This window comes from Pelophylax lessonae (assembly GCF_965119305.1).
Source record: "Pelophylax lessonae genome assembly, chromosome: 1".
Classification (NCBI taxonomy): domain Eukaryota; kingdom Metazoa; phylum Chordata; class Amphibia; order Anura; family Ranidae; genus Pelophylax; species Pelophylax lessonae.
This window is the reverse complement of record NC_138768.1, coordinates 359,309,152-359,335,719: the sequence shown is the minus strand read 5'-3', so window position 1 is coordinate 359,335,719 and position 26,568 is coordinate 359,309,152. Positions and strand designations below refer to the sequence as shown.

At 43.3% G+C, this 26,568-nt stretch overlaps 1 protein-coding gene across 1 annotated transcript in view; it reads left to right on the top strand.

Moving 5' to 3' along the window:
* The first annotated feature begins 16,049 nt into the window (after nucleotides 1-16,049).
* Nucleotides 16,050-26,568, top strand: part of LOC309545676 (uncharacterized protein) — a 155,620-nt gene continuing 145,101 nt past the window's right edge. The window contains exons 1-3 of the mRNA XM_082244953.1: nucleotides 16,050-16,328; nucleotides 18,772-18,947; nucleotides 20,378-20,450. Coding sequence (XP_082101079.1) covers nucleotides 16,076-16,328; nucleotides 18,772-18,947; nucleotides 20,378-20,450 — 502 coding nt within the window. The 5' untranslated portion in view covers nucleotides 16,050-16,075. The remainder of the gene's footprint in view (nucleotides 16,329-18,771; nucleotides 18,948-20,377; nucleotides 20,451-26,568) is intronic.

The following is a 26,568-nucleotide window of genomic DNA, read 5'->3' as shown; positions in this document are numbered from 1 at the left end:
ACGTACACAACCACACTAGGCCCCAATTACTATTGTTTGTACCCCTAAAAGGCTAGGAGTAGGGGGAGTATGGAACAGGCAGCACCCTCAAACCTTCAGAAGTATGAGATGAACCCCAACAACTTGGAAAGGTGGATCTCTCTCACACGTACCAACACAGACTATCCCCCAATTTAACTGATCCCCAGAGGTTTTTGATTAAATAGCGGAATAGAAAATATGATCCCAAAAAAGTGTATGTATATCACACGTACACAACCACACTAGGCCCCAATTACTATTGTTTGTACCCCTAAAAGGCTAGGAGTAGGGGGAGTATGGAACAGGCAGCACCCTCAAACCTTCAGAAGTATGAGATGAACCCCAACAACTTGGAAAGGTGGATCTCTCTCACACGTACCAACACAGACTATCCCCCAATTTAACTGATCCCCAAAGGTTTTTGATTAAATAGCGGAATAGAAAATATGATCCCAAAAAAGTGTATGTATATCACACGTACACAACCACACTAGGCCCCAATTACTATTGTTTGTACCCCTAAAAGGCTAGGAGTAGGGGGAGTATGGAACAGGCAGCACCCTCAAACCTTCAGAAGTATGAGATGAACCCCAACAACTTGGAAAGGTGGATCTCTCTCACACGTACCAACACAGACTATCCCCCAATTTAACTGATCCCCAAAGGTTTTTGATTAAATAGCGGAATAGAAAATATGATCCCAAAAAAGTGTATGTATATCACACGTACACAACCACACTAGGCCCCAATTACTATTGTTTGTACCCCTAAAAGGCTAGGAGTAGGGGGAGTATGGAACAGGCAGCACCCTCAAACCTTCAGAAGTATGAGATGAACCCCAACAACTTGGAAAGGTGGATCTCTCTCACACGTACCAACACAGACTATCCCCCAATTTAACTGATCCCCAAAGGTTTTTGATTAAATAGCGGAATAGAAAATATGATCCCAAAAAAGTGTATGTATATCACACGTACACAACCACACTAGGCCCCAATTACTATTGTTTGTACCCCTAAAAGGCTAGGAGTAGGGGGAGTATGGAACAGGCAGCACCCTCAAACCTTCAGAAGTATGAGATGAACCCCAACAACTTGGAAAGGTGGATCTCTCTCACACGTACCAACACAGACTATCCCCCAATTTAACTGATCCCCAGAGGTTTTTGATTAAATAGCGGAATAGAAAATATGATCCCAAAAAAGTGTATGTATATCACACGTACACAACCACACTAGGCCCCAATTACTATTGTTTGTACCCCTAAAAGGCTAGGAGTAGGGGGAGTATGGAACAGGCAGCACCCTCAAACCTTCAGAAGTATGAGATGAACCCCAACAACTTGGAAAGGTGGATCTCTCTCACACGTACCAACACAGACTATCCCCCAATTTAACTGATCCCCAAAGGTTTTTGATTAAATAGCGGAATAGAAAATATGATCCCAAAAAAGTGTATGTATATCACACGTACACAACCACACTAGGCCCCAATTACTATTGTTTGTACCCCTAAAAGGCTAGGAGTAGGGGGAGTATGGAACAGGCAGCACCCTCAAACCTTCAGAAGTATGAGATGAACCCCAACAACTTGGAAAGGTGGATCTCTCTCACACGTACCAACACAGACTATCCCCCAATTTAACTGATCCCCAAAGGTTTTTGATTAAATAGCGGAATAGAAAATATGATCCCAAAAAAGTGTATGTATATCACACGTACACAACCACACTAGGCCCCAATTACTATTGTTTGTACCCCTAAAAGGCTAGGAGTAGGGGGAGTATGGAACAGGCAGCACCCTCAAACCTTCAGAAGTATGAGATGAACCCCAACAACTTGGAAAGGTGGATCTCTCTCACACGTACCAACACAGACTATCCCCCAATTTAACTGATCCCCAAAGGTTTTTGATTAAATAGCGGAATAGAAAATATGATCCCAAAAAAGTGTATGTATATCACACGTACACAACCACACTAGGCCCCAATTACTATTGTTTGTACCCCTAAAAGGCTAGGAGTAGGGGGAGTATGGAACAGGCAGCACCCTCAAACCTTCAGAAGTATGAGATGAACCCCAACAACTTGGAAAGGTGGATCTCTCTCACACGTACCAACACAGACTATCCCCCAATTTAACTGATCCCCAAAGGTTTTTGATTAAATAGCGGAATAGAAAATATGATCCCAAAAAAGTGTATGTATATCACACGTACACAACCACACTAGGCCCCAATTACTATTGTTTGTACCCCTAAAAGGCTAGATGAGGAGTAGGGGGAGTATGGAACAGGCAGCACCCTCAAACCTTCAGAAGTATGAGATTGTGTTCACTGTACCCCACAAAGATTGAGTTCACTGCACCCCACAATGATTGTGTTCACTGCACCCCACAAAGATTGTGTTCACTGCACCTCACAAAGATTGTGTTCACTGTACCCCCCAAAGATTGTGTTCACTGCACCCCACAAAGATTCTGTTCACTGTACCCCACAAAGATTGTGTTCACTGCACCCCAAAAAGATTGTGTTCACTGCACCCCAAAAAGGATGTTGTTCACTGCACCCCAAAAAGGATGTTGTTCACTCCACCCCAAAAAGATTGTGTTCACTGCACCCCACAAAGATTGTGTTCACTGCACCCCAAAAATGATTTTGTTCACTGCACCCCAAAAAGGATTTTGTTCACTGCACCCCAAAAAGGATGTTGTTCACTCCACCCCAAAAAGATTGTGTTCACTGCACCCCAAAAAGATTGTGTTCACTGCACCCCACAAAGGATTTTGTTCACTGCACCCCAAAAAGATTGTGTTCACTGCACCCCAAAAAGGATGATGTTCACTGCACCCCAAAAAGGATTTTGTTCACTGCACCCCAAAAAGATTGTGTTCACTGCACCCCACAAAGGATTTTGTTCACTGCACCCCACAAAGATTGTGTTCACTGCACACCAAAAAGGATTGTGTTCACTGCACCCCAAAAAGATTTTGTTCACTGCACCCCAAAAAGATTGTGTTCACTGCAGCCCAAAAAGATTGTGTTCACTGCAGCCCAAAAAGATTGTGTTCACTGCAGCCCAAAAAGATTGTGTTCACTGCAGCCCAAAAAGATTGTGTTCACTGCAGCTCACACACAGAAAAATGGATGTGGATCACTGACACCTGCCTATCTCCAATCCCACACCACACAGCAATATCGATTGTAGTTTGTAGAACACAGTTTCCCTAAAATTCAGCAGACTCTGTCCCTAACAGGATTGAGAAGAGATCGTAGATCAGGATTGAGTGCAGACCCCACCCCCCACACAGCAATATCGATTGTAGTTTGTAGAAGACACTGACCCTATAATTCAGCAGACTCTATCCCTAAAATGCCTACAACTCGCCCTGCCTAAACACTCCGACCTGTCCCTCAATTCTATCCGGACACAAATGGTTTTTTCCTGCCTATCTTTCCCTAATCAGCAGCCAGCACGTTGATGTGTGCTCTGTCCCTGAATCTAAGCAGCATAATGACGCCGCTGCGGCTGCCTCGAACTTATAAAGACTTGGTCACATGCTTCAGACGGCCAATCACAGCTACTGAGACATTTGCAGGCATGGCTGGGATGGCTTAAGGCACACCAGTTAAACGATTGTTGATTGGCTGTTGAAAGCCCGCCATGAAAAGAGCGCCAAAGCATGCAAAACCCGGAAATAAAACGACCGAACACGGATTTTTACCCGAACATACAGTAAAGTGTCCGTGTCCGTGTTCGGGTACAAAAAATCCAATTATTCGGTACGAACACGAATAATACAGTCCGTGTTCGCTCAACACTACTCTCCACTACTGCACCAATGCCCACTTCTTCACTCTCTACTACTGCACACTTCTTCACTCTCCACCACTGCACACTTCTTTACGCTCTACCACTGCATGTTTCTTCACTCTACACCAGTGCACCAATGCACACTTCTTTACTCTCTGCTACTGCACACTTCTTTACTCTCCACCGCTGCACCGATGCACACTTCTTCACTCTCTACCACAGCACCAATGCACACTTCTGTGCTCTCTATCACTGCAGTGATGTGACTCCACATTCTTGGCCACTCTTCTGTACTTGACGTCACTGCACCAGGCTAAGGCTAGGTTCACACATGCCCGGCTGCGGTTTGCAGTCCGGAGTCCAGTGCATTTTTTTTTTTCACCAGTTCAGGTGCAAGTTTTTACTTGAATTCACACCTAAACTGTACCCGAAATCATACAGGACCATTTTCAGAAATGGATCATGACTGCCCCAGACATGTGTGAATCGGCTCCATCGAAAGCCGGTCCGATTTACGTTATGCGTATCAAACGCCGTTAAAAAACGCATCCAATTCGCATATATGTGAACTGACCCTAAAAATTCTGCTTTAATTTATGGATTCATCGTTAAAAAGTTGGTTTGCAGATATGTGCATGCAGGTCCATGCTAATTATTATGACCATTCAGGTCTGTGCCTTTGTAGCTGTTGCGTTTGGATCTGATAAAACAAAAAATAAAGCAGAGTTGCATTGGGTCCCTGCCTGTGAAAATCCTGCGTTTTTCGTGCACTTGCGTGAAGACACCTCTGACTGTGTGTACAGCCCAGCAGGTTCAGCTAGGTGCAAATGGATGTAAATGTGTGCGCACGCATCTACACGCATTTGACTGCGATGGATGTAAGCGTGTATCCATTATTTCTGTGTGCAGCAGTAATTCCCATGTGAATGAAGCCTAACAGTGCTAGCCAAGTTCTTTGACTCTTCTCTTTCAGCATAACCAGTTCAGCTCTTTGGGCGTACTATGTATGTGCAAAGAGTGAACCTTTGATCACAAGCTGATGGCTGCAGTAGCCTGTGCGTCTGTTCTGTACAGCTGGCTTCAAAGTGAAAGTGATGCCGACCACGTAGCTCCATAGCTGCTGACCACTTTCACACAGCGGGCAGCATGGTGCCTCCCCCCTCCTGTGGTTCTTGGACTATCCCGTGCTTACTGTCTTCCGGGAACACATCAGCGAGCGGGGGAGAGTGACTGTAGTGAGATTGAGGGGCAAATCCATGCCTCGATCTTGCATGCAAACAGTAAAATTGGTAGTGATGTCACTTCTGGTTTATTATGCACCATTTCCTGGCCAGTACAGCTGGGAGACACGTCTGTGCTTGGTTAGCTGGTGTGAAGGGCAGGGGAGACTAATGTCTTCAAAAAGAGTACCTAAGCAGCCGCTTGGCTGTTATCACAAGGAGCGGGAGGGGATGCCCCTCCCCTTCCTGCCACTCTGCCCGGGTCTCCTGTACCACTGGGAGACCAGAGCGACCAGCTGGCATGTCCGCCGGCTAGTCAGAGTCCCCAACAAAGCTGGACTCAGCTTTGATCCAGTTTCCGATAAAGTACCCCGGAAGCAATGTCAATTCCGGTTTACTTGGCTGTCAATGGCACAGATTTAAAAAAAAAATTACAGTGTTCAAAAATACTGATTTTGGCATTTTGAATACTTTTAAAGCAGTTATATCCTCAAACAAAAAACAAAAAAACCCTGAAGGACAAAGGCACAATGAGATAGTATGCATCGCATACTAGCTCATTATGAAATACTTACCTTAGAACGAAGCCCCCGACACGGTCGCCCGGACACCGCTGAGGCAGCCGACTTCTTCGCTCGGTGTCTCTTCCGGGTTCGGCAGCTTCGTCGCTGTGAGTGGGCGGAGCTGCGATGACGTTCACTTTCACTTTCCGGCAAGGAGTCGGCAAGGAGCTCTGGAGGTCCGCCTGACCTTCAGAGTGCATGCGCTGCTGGTGTCAGTAGCTGCATGCAGTGCTGTATCTTGGCCTAGGCCAACAAGGCCCAGGCCTAGGGCAGCACTTTGCAGGGGGGCAGCAAAAAAGCTGCACCCCACATGGAAAAAAAACAGCCTCCTCCTGGCTCCCACACGAAAAGGGTCCCCACCGGCTTGCACTACACTTTTAGTATAGTGCTAGTCCTATGGGGCAAATCAGTCTGGCACCCCCATAAAGCAGTCACACTGCTACCTGCTGGTACTGATGGGCACTAGTAGGCTTCACTGATGGCCACTGATAAGGTGGCACTGATAAGTTGCACTGATGGGCACTGATAGGCTGCACTGGTGGCCACTGATCGGGCTGTACTGATGAGGCCGCACAGATGGGCAGTAATAAGGCTGCACTGATGGGCACTGATAGACTGGTTGTGGTCTGTGGTTTACAGATGACAGGGCGGGTCAAAAAACAGGAAGGGGTGTGGCCTTTACAGGAAGAGGTGGGTCATATTTAAATTAGGGGCTGCACAAGTTTAGTCAGGCCTAGGACAGCACAAAACCTAAATACACCACTGGCTGCATGCAGGGCGAATATCTCCTAAACCGTGCAGGTTTAAGGAGATATTAATTTTACCTACAGGTAAACTTTATTCTAGGCTTACTTATAGGCAAAAGTTAAAAAGCGGAGTATACTACCACTTTAAGTGCAAAGGAGGGATTTGGGGTCTTTTAGACCCCAGATCCCTCCATAAAGAGTAAAATGTAAAATAACAAAAATCAGCGCAACCACAATCAAAATATCTCAAATCAATATCTAAAATTATTGCACTAAAAAGGAATAATGTATACGTGAAAGCTGCTGCTGTCACTAAATATGTTTTCACTACATGCACAAATCAAACTACTAACAAAATTGTGCTGCGCCACTTAGATAAAATACTTATTAAATATTAGTACATATTTGCGTATCAATTTTGATATGCATGTTTGTACTTATATTTTATCAGTATTTTATTTAAGTGCCGCAGCACCATTACGTTAGTACCTCCATAAACAGTACCTGTCACTGCATATTAGGCTACATTCACACCTGAGCGTAGCGTTTTCGCACTATTTTTTACCGCAATTTTACAGCGATTTTTACCGCGATTTACATGCGTTTTTTTGTGCATGCCTTTTTAGATTGAATAGAGACCAATGGAAAACGCCTGTAATCTGCCCAAAAAGAAGCTCATGTACTTTTTTGAGCGTTGGGCGTTTTGCTCACAGCGTCAAAACGCTCAGATGTGAACAAGGGCCATTGAAATGAATAGGATTTGTCTTGTTGGGCGTTTTGAGAGCTGATCCTAGAGCAGAAAAACTCCCCAAAAATGCCCCAAAACGCCTACGTGTGAACGGAGCCTTACTGTCACAAGGGATGTTTACATTCCTTGTGACAGCAATAACAGTGAAAAAAATAAAATAAAATAGAAAAAAAAATGTTTAAAGTGCCCCGTGTGCTTGCGAACCAAAGAAAACGTATACGTAAGTTGCGCCCGAAAATGTAAACGGTGTTCAAATCACACATGTGAGGTATCCCCGCGATTACCGGAGCGAGAGCCATAATTCTAGCAAAAGCCCTCCTCTGTGACTCTAAACTGGTACCTGTTAAAACATTTTAAAGCGTCACCGATGGAGATTTTTAAGTACCTAAGTTTGTCACCATTCCACGAGTGTGCGCCTCATGCACACAGGGCGTGTTTTCAGCTGCTTTTAGGTGAATCAGACTTTTTTTTTTTTGCAGCCTAAAAATGCCCCTCCATGTTATCCTATGGCCTCATGCACACACAGGCTTTTAGGAGCTGTAAGTGGCATAGGCGTTCTTAAGTTGTAAAAGAAAACCCAGGGCCAGCGCGTTCTGGAGCAGCAGCGTTAGGCTGTAAAAACGCCTGATTCTGCCAAAGGCTGCTAACGGCTGCATACAGCGTTAGGACACGTCAGACGTTTTTAAGCTGTAATAGTTGGATTTGAGGTTGGAAAATAAAAGAGGGCAGAGAAAGGCTGCTAAACGTGGCTAAAACGGGCATTACCTCCAATACAAAATGCTTCTAAAAGCACATTTTTATAGCTGCTTATTCCTGTCGTCAGAACTGGTTTTACAGCTCGTTTTTTCAAATGCCCTGTGTGCATGAGGCCATAGGCTTGGTCCTTATGTGGTTAAACATGAAATGTTTGGTATCTATTTACTCGATGCAACCTCATCTTTTATATTTTAACTACTTCCCGCAAATCGACGTAGTTCTACGTCGGCTGCAATAAGTGGTTGTACCGGGGTGATGCCTGCAGCTAGAGAGCCATTTGTGGCTTGGGAGCCGCTCGATCGTTACACCAGCGAGCGGGAGAGGACGCCTCCCCCTCCTTCCACGGCTCTGCCGGGGTCTCCCGTCCCACCTGGAGACCCGAGCAACCGGCCCGCACGTCCGCCGGCTGGTTGGAGTCCCGATCAAAGCTGAATTCGGCTTCGATCAGGTCTCCGATGATGTAACCTGGAGGCGGCATCCATGACGTCACGTCCAGGCTACTCGGCGGCTAAAGGCGCTGAATTTGAAAAGTGACAGTATACAAAAATGCAGATTTTGGCATTTTGAATTCATTGAAGTGCAGTGGAGGGGTTTGGGGTCTTTTAGACCCCCGATCCCTCCATAAAGAGTACCTGTCACTGCCTAGTACTGTCACAAGGGATGTTTACATTGCTTGTGACAGCAATAAAAGGGATCAGATTTTTAAAAAAAAAAAACCTGTGCTAAAATTAAACAAATAAATAAAATAAATAGGAAAAAAATTTTTAAGCGCCCCCGTTGCTGTGAGCTCACGCACGAAAGAAAACGTATACGGAAGTTGCGCCCACAAATGATATTGCTGGTCAAAGCACACATGTGGGGTATCGCCGCGATCGCCAGATTTTTTTAATTAAAAAAAAAGAGCTAAATGGAAACTCTAAACTGGTAACCATTACATTTTTTAAAGCATCAGTTATGGAGATTTTTATTGACCGTAGTTTGTCGCCATTCCGCGGGTGTGTGCAATTTTAAATCGTAACATGTTGGGTATCTATTTACTTGGCGTGACATCATCTTTCACAATATACAAAAAAATGGGCTAATTTTACTGTTTAGTTTTTTTTAGATGCAGTGAAATGTATTTTTTCCAAAAAAATGGCATTTGAAAGACCGCTGCGCAAATACTGTGTGACAGAAAATATTGCAAGGACCCCCATTTTATTCTCCAGAGTATTTGCTAAAAAAAAATATATATATAAAATGTTTGGGGGTTCTAAGTAATTTTCTAGCAAAAAATACAGATTTTAACTTGTAAACAACAAGTGTCCGAAATGGGCTCGGTCCTTAACCACTTGCCGACCGCCGCACGACTATCTACGTCGGCGGTCAGCCCCTCACAGGCAAACTAACGTAGGGCTACGTTGCTTGCTTGTGAGGGTCTAGGGAGCGAGCGCGCGCCCCCCGGGGCGCGCTCCCGCTCCCGCGTGGTCACGGACCCCCCCGCGCGTGTGACCAGCGGACCCGATGTCCGCCGGTCACTCGGCGATCGGCGGGGGAGAGGGAGAATGTCAGGCAGCTTGTGTAAACAAACTGCCTGTCATTCTCTTCGCTGCAAAGACACTGATAAAACGGATCTGGTATGTAGATCCGTTGATCAGTGTCTTTACAGCTAGAGCCACAGCCAATCACAGTAGAAACCACGCCCCTAGGGACACACACAGCCCCTCCCTTCCAAATAAAGTTAACCCCTTCACTACCAGTGTATTTTTACAGTAACAGTGCATATATATAGCACTGATTACTGTAGAAATGTCACTGGTAACCCCAAAAGTGTCAAAAATGTCAGTCAAGGGTCCGATCTGTCCGCCGCAATGTCGCAGTACCGCAAAAAAAATCGCAGATCGCCGCCATTACGCGTTAAAAAAAAAAACAACAAAAATGACAAAAATCTTTCCCTTTGTTAGTAAACGCGATAACTTTTGCGCAAACCAATCAAAATACGCTTTTTGCGATTTTTTTTACCAAACATAGGTAGCATAAAATAAATTGGCCGAAAATTTTTAAAAATTTTGATTTTTACATTTTTTTTTGGGGGAATTTCATATAAAAAAATGTGAAAAATATTGCTATTTTTGCAAAATTGACGCTCTTTTTTTGTTTATAGCGCGTGATCAAAAAATCGCACAGGTGATCAAATACCACCAAAAGAAAGCTCTGTTTGTGGGAAAAAAAGGACGTCAAATTCGTTTAGGTACAGCGTCGCACGACCGCGCAATTGTGCGTTAAATTCACGCAGTGCCGAATCGCAAAATACCCCCTGGTCGGAATGGGGGTAAAATCTTCCGGGGCTTAAGTGGTTAACCGCTTGCCGACCGCCGCACGACTATTTACTGCGGCGGTCAGCCCCTCACAGGCAAAGCGACGTGAGGCTCTAGGGAGCAAGCGCGCGCCGCCGGACCCCCCCCGCGCGTGTGTTACACCGGAAGAAAGGCAGGCGGCTTATGTAAACAAGCCGCCTGTCATTCTTCCCTGTGTAAGAATGGAGATCACACGGTTCTACTATGTAGGACTGTGGATCTCTGTTCTTACACATGTAGCCACAGCCAATCACAGTTAGAAACACGCCCCTAGGGACACACTTAACCCCTCCCTCTCCAATAAAGTTAACTCCTTCACTGCCAGTGTCATTTTTACAGTAAGGCTCCATGTACACGGGACGTTATTAAAAGTCCCTTTGAATGCTGGAATTTTTAGGACGTTTGAAACGTCCGTTCGGTCGCGTTTGTACCCGCGTTTAGCGGGCGTTTGCGGGCGTTTGCGTTTAGAAGCGTTCCTAGAGGTCAAAAAAATTATTCCCCTTTAAAATGGAAAAACGCGAACGCTAAACGCGGGTCATCGCGTTCAGACGCGTTTGTGCGTTTGAAACGCCGGGAAACACACGTTCGAACGCAAATAATTGCGTTCTAAAAACAGTCCCTGAACGCAACTGCCTGCAAATGACTGTAAACGACCTGGTGTACATGGACAGATAAGATAAAATGTAGATGGGTTCAGGGGCTTCTGAAAAAAACGCCCAACTGCTCCTAAACGGCCATTTCCAGCGTCCCGTGTACATGGAGCCTTACAGTGCATATTTATAGCACTGATTACTGTAGTAATGTCACTGGTAACCCCAAAAGTGTCAAAAATGTCAGTCAAGGGTCCGATCTGTCCGCCGCAATGTCGCAGTCCCGCAAAAAAATCGCAGATTGCCGCCATTACTCGTTAAAAAAAAAAACAACAGAAATGACAAAAATCTTTCCCTTAGTTAGTAAACGCAATAACTTTTGCGCAAACCAATCAAAATACGCTTTTTGCGATCTTTTGTTTACCAAACATATGTAGCATAAAACAAATTGGCCTAAAATGTTAAAAAATATTGATTTTTACATTTTTTTGGGGAATTTCATATAAAAAAATTTGAAAAATATTGTTATTTTTTGCAAAATTGACGCTCTTTTTTTGTTTATAGCGCGTGATCAGAAAATCGCACAGGTGATCAAATACCACCAAAAGAAAGCTCTGTTTGTGGGAAAAAAAGGACGTCAAATTCGTTTAGGTACAGCGTCGCACGACCGCGCAATTGTCCGTGAAAGTCACGCAAAATAGGCCCTGGTCAGGAAGGGGGTAAAATCTTCCGGGGCTTAAGTGGTTTACCATAATTGGGTCTCATACGGCGCAGTTTTGCTTTAAAAAAAAATTTTTCCAGTAAAATTTGCGTTTAAAAAAACTGTTGCGTATATATATCAGGAGAAACAAAAATTTGCCACTATCACTTTTTTTTCTACAGGTTCTCTGCTTTCAGAAAAAATATAATGTTCTGGTGGGGGTTTATGTCATTTCATTGCCAAAAATTTGGATTTTTACAAATATACGACAAAGAAAAAAAACTGCTGTGGAGCCGAATTGGATAAGGAAAAGAGTGAACTTCGGAAGGAAGGGTTCTCCGAATGATTCCGTGCTTGCTTTTCTTTCTGACAGGATACAAAACGAGCTGCGCGTAACCGCCATAAGAGCTGTGCACTATTCTAATGAGCGGGCGGCCTGCTACCAGGGGGAGTGGTCCGAAGCGGGGCGGGGCAAGGCCTGGGTCACCGGCGTGAGGAAGGGGAAGACGGGTCAGAGGGAGGCGGGGACAGGGCGGGCTTCCGTAGGCGGTTGGAAACCAAGGGAACGCAATGCTATGGAGGAAGCGGGAGGAGTTTGTAGAGCTGGGATCCGATGTGTGCAGATGGTGACAGAGCCAGCATTGTATCCTAAGCTTTGTCCTACATTAATACGGCACCTGTAAGTATACAGCTCCCCTACTCAATACATTCTGCCCCTCTACTATTAGAAAGTACACTCAGGCTTCTTACAGCCCTGTAGCTCACACTTTATACAAGGCTCTTCCTTGTTATTTAGAATCCTTTCCTGCATTAGGGCTCACAGTCCAGCAATCTGCATTGTTAGATATGAAATCTCTGTGGCTAGTAGTTGTTACCCCAACACTTCATATTCCTGGTACTGTGTACTTGCATTAGATGTATCCTGTTCTATTTGTATTACTTCCTTTGTGTGAAATCCCTGGTGATCCTGCCAGTCCCCCTTTTTTCCTATCTCAAACTGACCACCCTAGGCACGAGAGAGAGGCGTAGCTAGAACCTTAAGGCTCCGTTCATATATTGGCATCCCAGATCAGTCGCAGAATCGCCGCGATTCGGCCGGCGATCACAAATCATTGCAAATTGCGGGACGCTCGTACGATTCCCGTGACTTGCAATGTCAAAAAGTGGCAAAAAAATGACAAAAAGTACAATTTTTGTAAAAATTTATTTTGGGGAACAGCATCCCCCGATTCTGTTTGCACGATTTTACTGCAATTCGTGGGGGCAACAATGACGGCAAAATGCGCTGGGCTTGGGATGCAGTTGCAAGGCACGGGAATCGCACGGGCGGATCAGGAAATGGTTTACTGCCTGTGATTAGCGGACTGTAGTGTCGACTTTTGAGCGGGATCGGACACGTGCAAACCCAAACAAGTCCAAGCCCATCTCTGCTCTGCAGCCTTAGCTGCACAGAATGAATGGACAGGAATAGTTCTGTACAGAGCTTCCCATTCATTCACAAAGTGAAGCATAGTAAACATAGTTATGATTGAACACGGTTTATAAGTGCCGGTTCACACTTGTGCGATGCGGGAACGCTGCGAATATGCAGCGTGATCCCGCATCGCATCCGCACATCTGGCAGTTCACACTGCCATATGCGATACGCAGGGGGTGTCAATTAAATGTTAACGACACCCCCAGTTTGAGCGCATATCGCAGTGCGATCTGACAGTTCGCACAGGATCGGATCGCACAAGTGTGAACCACTGTGCGATCCGATTCTGATGCGGCTGAAAAAATGCCTCGTGCGTGTTTGGTGCGGATACAGTGCGAATTCAGCCATACAAAGTGTATGGCTGAACTAGCATCTGCACCTCCGATCGCATATAATGAAGGAACAGTGCGCTCCGAATTACATGCGATCGCGCAAGCCGCACAAATGTGAACCGGCACTGATGCTTCATGGAAAATGGATAAATGGCTGCACACTCTAGAAGGATGCCAAAATCTTAATTGTAGTAATCAACAAATAAAAGCATATACAGCACAGCGAGCACCAAGAGATAAAAATGTTAACGTGTTTCACATAGATAACAGCACTTAATCATACACCATGATTACGCACTCTTATCTGCGTGAAATGCGTTAACATTTTTATCTCTTGGTGCTCGCTGTGCTGTATATGCTTTTATTTGTTGATGACTACAATAAAGATTTTGGCATCCTAGAATGGGCAGCCATTTATCCATTTTCCCTGTTGATCTCGCAGGAGAGCCGGGCAGACGCCTCTGCTGTGGAAGCAACACTAGACTTGCAGAACTCACACCTTGCGCGGTGTTTCCTCATCATTGGACTAGTTTACTATGCTTCAGTTATGAATGGACAGAATCAGTAATCGGTACCAATCACTGACTCTATTCATTCAGACAAGGAAGGGGCCAGTAAATTACATATTTATAGGCCCCTTCCTCGCTATTCCTCCTGACCCATACCCCACAACTGCCAGTGGGTAGGGGGAGTGGGGATGCCAACAGAGCATAGGGGGGCCTGGGGGCAGTAGGTGACAAGTAACTTGGATAGGAGGGGCAGCGGGCAGCATATAGAGAAACCGATCCCCTCCATTTTCCTGGCTGCATTATCCTTTTTTTTTTTTTTTTCCAGCCTTTTTTATATTTTTATGTGGTGATGCAGCCAGTATGTCTGTCATTTTTCTACTTCCTTTAACCACTTGACCATTGAAAGGTTTTTACCCCCTTCATGATCAAGGCATTTTTTGCTATTTAGCACTGTAATATTTTAACTGCCAATAGCACAGTCATTCAACGCTGTACACAAATAACATCTATATCATTTTTACTCACATAGACCTTTCTTTTGGTGGTTTTTGATCACCACTGGGTTTTTTATTTTTTATTATTAAAATGAAAATGACTGAAAATGATTACCCCCCCCCCCTCCAATGTTTTCTGTTCTAAAACATCCAATTTAAAATTTCTTCATAAAAATTTATTCTGCTACATGTCTTTGGTAAAAGTCAAATTGTGTTTTTGGGAACACTAGTATAGTTCTGATGTGATCAAGATACCGATCCGTACAGACATTATACTAATAATGGCAGTGATTAGCGACTTATAATGTAACTGTGATAGTGTGGTGGGCAATCTGGCACTAACAGACACTGACTGGGAATGACACTAACTGACACTGACGTTGCTAATGACACTAATACAGTGATCAGTGCTAATACTGTACACTGTATTAATGACACTGGAGTGGAAGGGGTTAAAGCGGAGTTCCACCCTCGGAAAGTTTTTTTTTAATAAAAATACCCCCGGGACAGTCTGGGCTAGTGCATTCCACAATGTATAGCCTCTGAACTGTCCCAGGTCGCACTTACCTTTAAGAAGAAATACTTACCTTGAAAATGTCTTGTCCAGCGCTGCCATCTCAGGTGTGGGCAGCTGAAGCCAGCGCGTCCTCTTCGGCGTCCTCTTCTGTGTCCTCTTCGTCCCAGAATGCCCTGCACCGGCCCCGCTCGTCATGTCCGGTGCCGGCACGTCATTCCTGCACAGCTTCTGGGCATGCCCAGAAGCTGTTTAGCAGTGAATGATGTGCCTGCAGCGGAACTGACAAGCGGTGCCGGTGCAGGCGCATTGATTCCTGGGAGCGATGACGCTCAGCTCTCAGGAATGAATGCAAGCAGGAAGTGACGGCGCGGGCCACGGCCAAAGCGAGAGGAACAGGAAGTAAGGTGAGTATATTTTCTTCTAAAACAAAGTAAGTAAAGAAAAAAAAAATGTTTGATTATCCAATTGTTTTACAGGTGACAGAGAGGAAGAAGATGGAGAAAAGTTGTATTTTAGGGTGGAACTCCACTTTAACATCTAGGGGGCAATCAAGGGGTAACTGTGTGCCTGACAAGTGTAATCGTGCTGCTTTTATTCACAGATCTGGCTCTCTTTTCTCTGAATTAATTTCAGGGATAAAAAAACAGCCAGATTGCTGTCAGTGTACAGAGCTCTGTGTGTTTGTAAACACAGAACTCTATGCTGTAAATGGCCACAGTCAATCAGCAGGTATACAGCCATAATAATTGGCTGTAACCTGCTGACAACTTCTTGCTGTGTTCAATCACAGCCCGGGACAGCAGGGGGAATGCGTATGCACAACACTAAACCAGAAACTACACCACGACGTACGGGTACCTCGCAGTTCCTGCTTGTGCCACATACTCGCAGTAAATATACTGTGAGCGGATAGCAAGTGGTTAATGAACCAAACTGTCCAGTCAAAGTGGTAGTTAGAGGGTTGAGGAAAAACATTTACCACTGATGGGGTGTGAATAGTAAGCTTGTATTTATTGATGTAAAACCTTTATAAAAAAATAGTTGTAACTGTTTAGAAAATGTTAGCTGGAATTTGGCTTTCATTTTTATAGCCAAGGCCAGATGAAATAAGAGAAAAAAAGATTGGTAAGCTGCAATATATGACATTTTTGTTTTTTGGTTGAATACTGTTGTAAGTACCACTAGATTTGGTGTTTGAAATAACTACCTTTTTTTTTTTTTTTTTTAATTTACAGAATAGTGTGTAGAGGAAAAGATGATTGATTCAGTTCAGATACGCCGCCAAGGGGCTATAGACTTTAAGTCCCATTATGAATATATGTGTGTTTTACAAGATTCTGTCCCCTTACAAGCTGTAAAGGCGAATCTACGACAAGGTGCCCTTAGCTTCAATGCAGATCGGATCCGATTAGCTGACTGGCCACCCATTCTGAATACCTTGAAAATTAATAAAAGCTTGCTAAGCGTATCTATAAAAAGCTGCCATCAACCAGGACTTGGAGAATCAGGTTGGAGAAAAAGTCACATTTTACGTCCAGTAATATAATGATTTTTTAAAAAAATACTTTATATTTAAAGCAACATTTTATGTATATTATGAAATGGTTCAGACCACTGTCAGATGTCCTTTATGCTGTTTGTGTCTCTTTTGGGGAGATCTCCCTTTCACTCCTTGTCCTGGAGACGTAACAGGAGGAAGTGCAAAAAAGATCTCCACAATGTAGGGGGAAAACCCCTCTTACAGGGGGTGAATCTTCCATGTGGGGACATGATTTTTACATATTTTTTAATTCTTTAGGATGTTAAAAATAAATTATATGTTATTATTTGTAGATTAGTAGCACTGGTTAATCAGTCGGATATAGATGTAATGTTGGATGGAAACCTTTTAAGAGATTTTAACCCCTTCATGACAGAGGGTAAAACAAATTCCTGAGCACAATTTTGCAACTTTAATATGTGTTCGTAAAACTGTACATCTCATCACATCTACTTTGTGTATCCAGGATTATACCTTCCTCCCTTTTTTTTTTTTTTTTTGGACAAATTGGGCTTTTATTTGGTGGGAAGTGGTAATAAATATCTCCTAAAATGTATTTATTTTTTTTTTTATCAAAGAAAACATGGCCCAAAATATTAAAGAAAAAAAAAAATATTTTCTTATGTTAAAAAAAAAAAAATCAATTTAACTGTATATTTCCTGCTATAACCAAAACCTAACCCCAAAGAACAACCCAAAATAAATTTTCCTTGTACTGGCGATTGCAGCGATACCACATATGTGTATGTTATATGTTGCTTGTAGCTGTAGTAGGGCCCAGAAACAATGGTGCGCATTTTGCTTTTTTATAATCCTACCTAAAATAAACAGACCCTGATCTTTTGAACCCAACTTTTACTCTGACTTTAACCTTAACTCCAACATTGACCCAGATCAATCCTAAGACACGGTTCACACTACGGCGACTTGTCAGGCGACCTGTCAGCCTGACATGTCGCAGTCCATTCAGTGCTACGGGAACCGTTCTAATAGGAGCGACTCAAGTGGTTCCGACTTAGAAAATAGTTCCTTTACTACTTGGGGGTGACATCGGAGCGACTTGCATTGACTTCAATTATGTGAAGTCCCTGCAAGTCGCGCCAAAGTCGTGGTGCACGCGACTTCACAGGTCACCCCTGAAGTCGTGCCGCGTTAGTGTGAACCGGCACTTAAACTATCAATTCTTTTCTTTCTTTTTTTATTTATTTATTTTTTACACACCTTTTATTTGTTTTAGGCCCCTTTCACACAGGGAGTCCATCAGGCGGTTTTTCTCAGCTGGGGATCAATCCGCTGATCCCCCCGCTGAGCAGGCGAATGGCAGCTGTGTCTCTGTGCTGTGTGCGGAGACACAGCTGTCAGGTCCCGCTGTTTTCTATGGGTAAATCGGATGGGAATGGACCATCTGTCTGTTCTCATCCGATCCGCTAGACGGATGGAAAATAGGGTTTCCATCCGTCCAGATTTGACGGATCAGATGTCAGCAGACATGCCCCATAGAGATGCATGGGGCGTCCGTTCAGATCCGCCAAAAAACTGACAAGTGGATCTGTGTACAAAGGGGAAAGCGCACACAGAGACAGGCTGATCACTGTGATAGCCAATCAGAGAGTATTACAGCGTCCAAGTAATCGGGAATCGGGCCTCCTGGTTCCTGATTGTTAGAGACCCGTGGCTCTCAGTGACAAGAGAGGGCCAACCACACTCCAGCTTGCAGTGCACGCAGGAGTCTACAGGCAATAAAATTTTAATATGCAAAAAAGGACCTCTAGCTTGCATACAATTTATTTAGACTTTCATCACTGTTGGTCCCATGAACTTAGAGGAGGTCCAGGCTCCTTCAGAAAAAATTTAAAGTCAGCAGCTGCTGACTTTTAGTATTAGGACACTTGCCTGTCCAGGAATCCCGCAATATCCTTACCCCAGATGATTTTTCAATCGGCTGTCAGGTGCTGCTTCTGCCATTGCTTGTAAGGGAAACTGTGAGTGAAGCCTTGCAGCTTCACAGCCCGTTCCCTACTGTGCACGGGCGAAGCGCGCTGCGCTTTGTGAATGGCCCAGTGGCGGAGAAAGGAGGAGGCGGGCTGAACTTGCGAGATCACTCAGAAGTAGGAGGGTGTACCTGTCAAAACCAGTACCCTCTCCCCCTTACTTCCCGAAACGTGCCAAATGTGGCACCGCAGGGGGGGAGGAGGCAAGATAAGTGAATCTTCCCCTTTTGCGTGGAGCTCCGCTTAAAGAAAAAAATTGAAATAAATTGTTATTTATTATAGCGTTCGTGTGTCTGCACAGGAATTGATCATAAGTGTTTTTCCTTGCTTGCAATTATGATATGTTTTTTTTTTTTTTTTCTATTCAGCACCAAACTTTCTAATTTCAAGTGTATAATATTTTATGATTTGAACTGTCAGATTCTGAAAAATATGGAACTCACTTTCGAAGACGTATTCCACCTATTCGATCAAAGGACATGACTTTCCAGCTATGCCGAGCCCTTGCAGCATGTTTGAGTGTGTCAAGCTCTTTGAAAGAGGTGGAGCTCCATGGATTGCCATTAAGGGAAAGAGACTTGCGAATGCTAGCTAAGGCAAGTATTTTAAATACTAGTGTATACATCCTTCTCCACAATAAAAAGATATGGATAAATATTTTTGAAAAATTTTCCCCTTCAGTAAAATATACATTTCAAATTGTCTTCCGGGGCTATTTAAGCTAATGCTAGTGCCCACTTCTGCAACTAGTTTAGAAGAATTATACAGAATACCAGTGCACATTCAAATACAGCAAACAGAGGGCCTGAATTAAAAATTTGAGATAAAGCAGATCAGTTGCTCTCCACAACCAATCAGGTTGCTATGGGGCAGCACAGTGGCTTAGTGATCAGCACTTCTGGTGGCTTGAAGCACTGGGGTCCTTCATTCAAGGTCTATTCTTGACACTAGCTGCATGGAGTTTGCATGTTTTTCCTGTGCTTGAGTGGGTCTCCTACTGCACTTCAAAGACATGCTGGTAGGTGAGTTGGCTCCTGCTAGATATTGGCCCTATTATGATATTCTACTGAGTGCGTCTAATAGCGCTGCCTCACCATCTGCCCCAACAGCAGACAAAGTGCTTTGAGTCCCCAGGAAATATTTTTCAGATTGAAGCTTCTAATATGTGCAGCGTTACTGAATTTTAAAAGGACATGTCTACTGTTCACAAAAGAGGCTGGACCATCACATGAACAATTAAAGGCATTTTAATTGTACTTTTTTTCAGTTTAGCCTTTAAGGAAAGCTGGTTATTGTATAAAGCCCCCTTTGCATCAGTCCCATGTTATATTATGGCGCTTTTCCACTGCATGGAACCGAACGGTTCGGCTCACTTTTGTGCTTTTCCACTGCTGGTACCGCATGGTATAGTGTAGGAACGGTTCGGTACGGTACGGCGGCACTTTTCCACTGCATGGAACCGAACCGTACGGCTCTCAAAAACAGTACCACCTCGATTGTGGTTCCAACAGGTACCATACCCGGTACCATATCCCACAATCCTTTGCATGCAGTCACTACTAGCCACTGATTGGTCAGAGAATCCCACCCACCCCTTTGTTATCCCACCCACTTAACTTTAGTACTACTTTAGTGGAAAAGCAAACCATACCGTACCGTACCGAACCGTTCCAACACCGTACCATGCGGTACCAGCAGTGGAAAAGCAAACCGGGCCAAGCAGGGCCGAGTAGAGCCGAGCCGGTACTTGCAGTGGAAAAGTGCCATTAGACTAAGGGAGGTGGTGATTGCAGAGTCAATACTGTGGATCCTCATGTGGACCTTTTCACTTCTTCTTTTTTTGTGGCTTTCAGTTGGTTTAGGATTCAGACTGAATGGGGTTCCAGGAAGTCTTTAATGGATAAAAGCTACTTTTTTTTTTTTTTTTTTTTTTTTATATACCAAAACATGTGTTAATAAGCCTGCTTTTGCTGTTTACATGAATTTTACAGGGTAATGATAGGAAATGTATTTTTTCTTGCTATAGGGTTTGGTTGCCACAAAATCTTTGGAGAGCGTGTCGTTGCCATATTCATCATGTGGAAATGAAGGACTAGAAAGTGAGTATTTTATTTTCATGACCTGATTGGTAACTTTTTTTTTTTCTTTTAAACTTGGCTTTGGTTTAATATGAAAGTTAGTCAGTCTAGTGCTTTTTGTTATGGCCCTTTTTTTTATTGCATTCTTTATTTATAAATGCTATTATACTACAAAGAATGGTAAACCCGTCAAGAGAGAACTGTATAAGGCACATTTGGTACATCAAATAATACAAGTCTTTTTGAAGTAAGAAGACTATTTGACATGTGTTTTAAAGATTCATACGGAAGAGGACACAGTTATAGGGCATCAGTAAAAATGTTTGTTTCTCTTTCGTTCATTGACGGACACAGCTATCCATTATTCAGAACTATAGGGTTATATCTCCTCTACAGGAGTAGGACATTAGGCAGATAAAAAAAACTTGGCTACGCCTATGGGCAGTCCTAGGTGGTATACATCCCCCCTCTCTGCTATAGGCCTTCAGTTTTTTTTTCTGCCTAGTCAGGAGGCCTGGCTGTTAAAAGCAAGGTGCTGAAGGATTGAGGTTTGCCTGGGTTTGCGATTCGGACACTGCTGAAGGCTTGGAAGTCTACCTCCTAGGATGATCTACCATCATATGTGGAAAGCGTACATTTTGTGGTGTGAGTTGATTGGTGTTCATCCTCGAAATGGTTAACTATTCTATCATGGGTCAGGTTCCTCCTTTCCCTGTAACGGCGCACTCTACTTGGGAGCTTAGTGCTTCTTGGGCCTTCCGTCATCAGGCATCAGTGGTGCAGGTTTGCAAGGCGGTTACTCTGTCATCGGTGCACACTGTTACTGAGTTCTACAAAGTGGATGTGTTGGCATCTGCGGATGCTTCCTTTGGCCGCAAAGTTTTGCAGGCTGCTGTTTAGAGGGTCCCTTTTTGGGGGTTTATTGTTCAGGTTGGGCTCCAGTTTTTTGTTGAGCTCCTGTTTACCTGGCTGGGTCTTCTGTTTAGCCTTGGGATTTTTTGTTGTCCAACCCCCTCATGTTTGGCACTGCTTGGGAACGTTCCTATGGTTCTGAATAATGGAGAGCTGTGTTCGTCAATGAACTCAGAGAAATGGATTTTATGGTAAGTACAAAAATCCTATTTTTTTCCAACATAATGTACATCCTCAGAACCTCTCATCACATATCTCAGAAATCCAAATGCATGGTTATGAGTAGACCAAAACATGGGTTCGTCAAGCCTAAATATAGACCCCCTAAGTGTGTTATCGATCTCAAGTTAGCGTAGAAGAAACGTTCTAGTGTTTTCGGTACTATCTGTGAATTTTTGTGTTATCTCATGTACTTGCTGTGACAAGCGCAGGTATCAAATCCCTGCCCTCCTCGCTAACTTGTGACAAAGGACTGGCCAATCTCACACTGCGCTGTCACTTACATGACAATGCCACTCTCAGCTGCATCCTGCACAAAGATTTTCCAGCTCACCATAATCTAGGTGCTAGCAGCATGAGAGCAATTGTCACTTGGGTAACTAGGCAATTGACCCTTTAACTGCCACCTCCCCCTCTTTTGGACCGAGCAGGAGGAAACTCATAATTATAGCAATACCAATTATGATTTTAGAATAATCGTCTGTAACACACACGGTCACCACAGACCGGTATAGTCAAAGGATTTATCTTATACAGTAGCACTCTTCAAGAGACCGATTCTTTTTTAGCTGGCATTAAGAGCTTAGGGACAAGGTTAACACTTTTCAAGATAAGGTTTTAATAATGAAAAGGTCAAAGTGGTGCAAATAAAACATTTACAGAAAAAGACGTTTCAATGAAATAAAGACATCATTCAGCAACAGAGAAATAAGATAGAATTGAGGAAGAAGGATACTTGAAAGTTCAGGCAATGAGCCAGGTGTTTTCGGTTTTTAAACTTGACAGATGTTCCTGATTTGATGGCAAAGGAGAACTGTCCAACTGTCCTGGCATTCCTTTTTTTATTTGGGACCACAAGAGTGTTGACAGAATGGCCTCTGACTATTTAGGCATCTGAGGGCTGGTTGCTGGGAGGTCCCCACTTTCATGACCATATCCCATGTACAGTTTGTGATAATTCATAGCTCTGCATCTCTACTGTTTTTACAGACTAACATCCATATTATGGTCCAGAGTGACATTTGCTTTAACACAATATATGGCAGGCTTCCGATATCTATTTTACCTAGGAGGAATAAGTCCATATTATGGCTGTGCTTTTATTATTTTGGAAGTTATGGATTGTACCGGAATGATGGATTCTACAAATTGTAGATTCCACTGAGGAATTTACAACCTAAGTCTTGTAACTTTTCTAGTCACCAAAGCATGAAGTCAGACACTTTTATGGGCCTTGAGATGGGTATTGGAAAGTTGATAGGAAGTGTCTGGCATGAAGAGGTTGTGGATTGTATGAGCTAAAGGAGAAGGTGGGGGGGGGGGGGGTTGAGGTCACTGCAGCTGCATTTTCTTATGACAAGATGGCATGGAAGACTTGTGGACTGAAAACAAAATGGCTGCTATGCACACCATTTGTTGTGGGCCCAGTGTGCATGACCATTACACTTGCATCTGTAAATTGCAACTGCAAGACCAGAAGGTATGTAACCAGTACCTGGGTACTTGTACACTCACAGCACAGCGGGGTAGATAGCATGGGATACTGTTGGGGTATGGTACCAACAGGTGACAATCTTTTATTGTTTTTTATAGTCGGATTCCTGAAATGTATTACTTTTTGGAGGATTTTTATGACAGGGAAGGTCAATTTGTAAGATCTGGTGATCTTGTGTCGAATTGGCTCACCTTTTTGACATTCCCTTTCAAATTTAATTAGGGTGCGAGGAAACTTTGCTGGAGCTGGCAAAGATTGGAGGAAATAAGCAACTTTTAGTATTTGCAGAGTACCTAGGGATGAGAACAAATTATACAATTTTCTTTTATAATTTCCTTTAGATTTACGACTATGTAGTGCAAGGGCCTGCCTGGTTGCATACAAATTGAAAGTGTTTGGGTTTATATTGTTTTAATCCTAAAGAAAAATTGTACAAGAAAATTGTATAATGTATGGCCATTCTTAGAAAGTTCTTTGCACATAATTTATTCCTCTATTGGAATGCGAGAAATATTTTGTCATAAAGGCAGGGTGGGAAATTTAGGATTTCCCAGGTTGAGGAAAAGGGAGGAGAGGAATGGGGTGAGAGACGAAAAGATTGAAAAGTTGCAGAGCAAGTCCGCCAAGTCACTGCAATAATAAAATTATAACTTAGATCCAGAGTGGGAAGTGCTGGGGACCAGATAAGTTCTTCTAAAGGGATAGGTCTTGCTAGAGTGACACCCACTACTTGATTGTTTTGTGTCTGCACCGGTCCAAGATTCTAGTTAAGTTGGTGGCAGTATATTTTAATAAAATATCTAGTAGCATGCCTCCCAGATCTATTGGCCTACACACAATGGTATGTTTTAAGCACGCCAGCTTGGAAGACCAGACAAGGTCTTTTATGAGAGACTGAAGAGACTTAAATTGGGGTACGGGAATATGGGGGGGGGGGAGAGGGTTGGCAAGTTAAGTGGTCATTGGACAGTTGAATTCCCAAGTATCTAATATGAGAGGAGGCTCAATAAAAGGCAAAGTTTTACTTTATTCCGAGTAGAGTGGACTGTTTAAGATTCAGTTCAAAGATCTCTGATTTCTAGTGATTAATTTTAAAATTGGACGATTCTCCATATGTGGTAAACTCTGCAAGCAATTTCATGAGTGTGGTTTCAGAATTGCTCAAAAATAAGTAATTTGTATAACCAGAGGCTTTTATGGATATCTGTCCCACCTTTTAAAATGGAGATGTTCGTGCTGGCATGTACCTGGCAAATGGTTTCAATGTCAAGATGAAAATTAATGACAACAGTGGGAAAACCTGGTGTGTACTATTTCAGATGGAAAAAAGTGAGAGCATACTATTAGCTCTGTTGTGCTGAGGGAGACTAGTAAGACAAGTTTATCCAGGCTTGTGAGCATGGACCGAGTCAGACCGCTTCCAACATAAAGCAAATGTAGGTCCAGTTGACACTATTGAAGGCCTTCTGCGCATCTGTGGAAAGTAGAAACATTTGCTCAGGCTTCGACTGGGCCGAGTGTATAACAGTCACTACCCAAATAATGCGGTCTCGTGCTTCCCTCGTGGGCTTAAATCCCTTTTGGATCCCAGTGGATTACTTGCTATACATAGGGGAGTAGTCTATTTGCTAATATTTTTGCAAATCACCTTCAAGTCTATTTGGAGGGGGAATGGGCCTGTGATTGACATAGTGTTGTGTGTATTTCCTATCTAACTGCTGTCAAGGTTGGGAAGTGTGAAGCCTGGAGGGGTTTGAATGTTTTATAATTTAGCGAAAACCAATCTGGTCTGAGGGCTTTACCGGTATTAGTGGAATTAGCAGCTAGGAGAAATTCCGTCGGGGACTGGTTTCCTCTAGCCATTGAGAAGTGATTGTAAAGGGATAGAAAAACCCTATTTCATGAGGTAGTTCCTGACTTGTTTTATGTAAGCGTCCAGCAGGGCATGAGGTCAGTCTGGGTGGGGGTCATAGAGTTTGGCATAATAGTCTCTTAACTTCATGTGGAATTGAAGTTTTGGATTAATTTGATGAAAGTGGGGACAAAAGATTTTGATCTCTGCTGGCGGAGAACATTAGCTAGTGATTTACTAAATGTATTCAGTACTCATGATATCGCATTGGCATTTAGTCAAAGTTGCTTTTGCGTTTTCATGGCAGAGGGACCTGGGATGAAGTCTACAATTCATTAATTCTGTGAGTACTTATGTCTTATATTTTGTTTTATGAATGGTCTCCAATCTGTTAATCTGAGATAACTCTGTGATGCATTGACCTCATTGTTTCTTGAGGCAAGTTCCATGTTTAATTAGTATGCCCCTCAGGTATTTATGGATATCCCAGATCAATCGTGTACAGGGGTACGTCAGGGGTAAAGTTTGTGGCAAAGTATAAATAGAATTCCCTCTCAAGGTCAGCTTTGAATAAGGGGTCCTGTAGAAGTAAGTCATTAAGTCTCCAATAACTGGTGGTAGGTGTTGGGTTTCCAAAAGAAAGAATCTAATTGACGTTGAGGGTAATGTTGCCTGCCTCTGATTTGGAGGCCCGATGTAGGTGACAGTGTTTTAATTAGGATTATCTCAATATGGGAGTACAAACCGTGTATTTAGGAATGACTTAAGTAGTCTTTGGTGCTGGGGTGATTGATTTGCAAGCCATCCACTAGCTAAATTTAGAAACTGTTTTTAATGCATTATCGTGCAGAGGCAGAGAAATGGAAAGTTTGAATGGTAGTAGCGATATTTGGGTCTTTAACCAAGTTGAAGTCCCCCACATAATTGTGATTACTTCTGAAAAGTTTGCTAGGGCTTCTAATGTCCATTCCAAACATGGAATTTGGTTCTGATTAGGCATGTAGACTGTGGGTGGCAAAAGTTACTACTTATCGACCCTCGTTGTCTCCATAGTCAGCCAGGGCTGTCCACTGTACCATATGAGTCAGGAGGATACTTAGGAATAAAATTACGCGTGGTAGTGTTTGTCCTGTAGGAGTGGGGCTTATCTTGACAAAATGTGTTTCCTGGAGAAAAAGCCACCTGGGCATTAAGCTTTTGAATGCTAGTTAAAATCATTCTGTATTTTTCTAGAATATTGAGACCTGGAACAATAAAGTAAAACTATAACAAAACTTTTTTTTTCATTTTGGATGGAGCAAGGAAGGGTTGGTCAGATTTTTTTTTTTTTTTTTTTTCTTTTTCTTTTACCATCTGTGTCCTATTGTGGAGATGTCCCCTTCTTCCTGTCTCATAGCCAAAGAGGAAATTAGAGGAATTCCTTGGGGACGCCTGGGTCACTAGAACTAGTGTCTCCATTGGAAGATAAGACTTGTTACTTCATGGGGTGATTGTCCCATTCCGGCTTCAGAATGTTTTCAGGGGTTTTACTCAAACCTGTTTAAGGTTTTCTGGAAGGAAGGCAAGGTACGTCCAATTCTGGATCTAAAGGTGCTAAACTGCTTTGTGCGGGTACAGAAGTTCTGAATAGGAATGTTGTCCCATTTTTGTCTAATACAGGC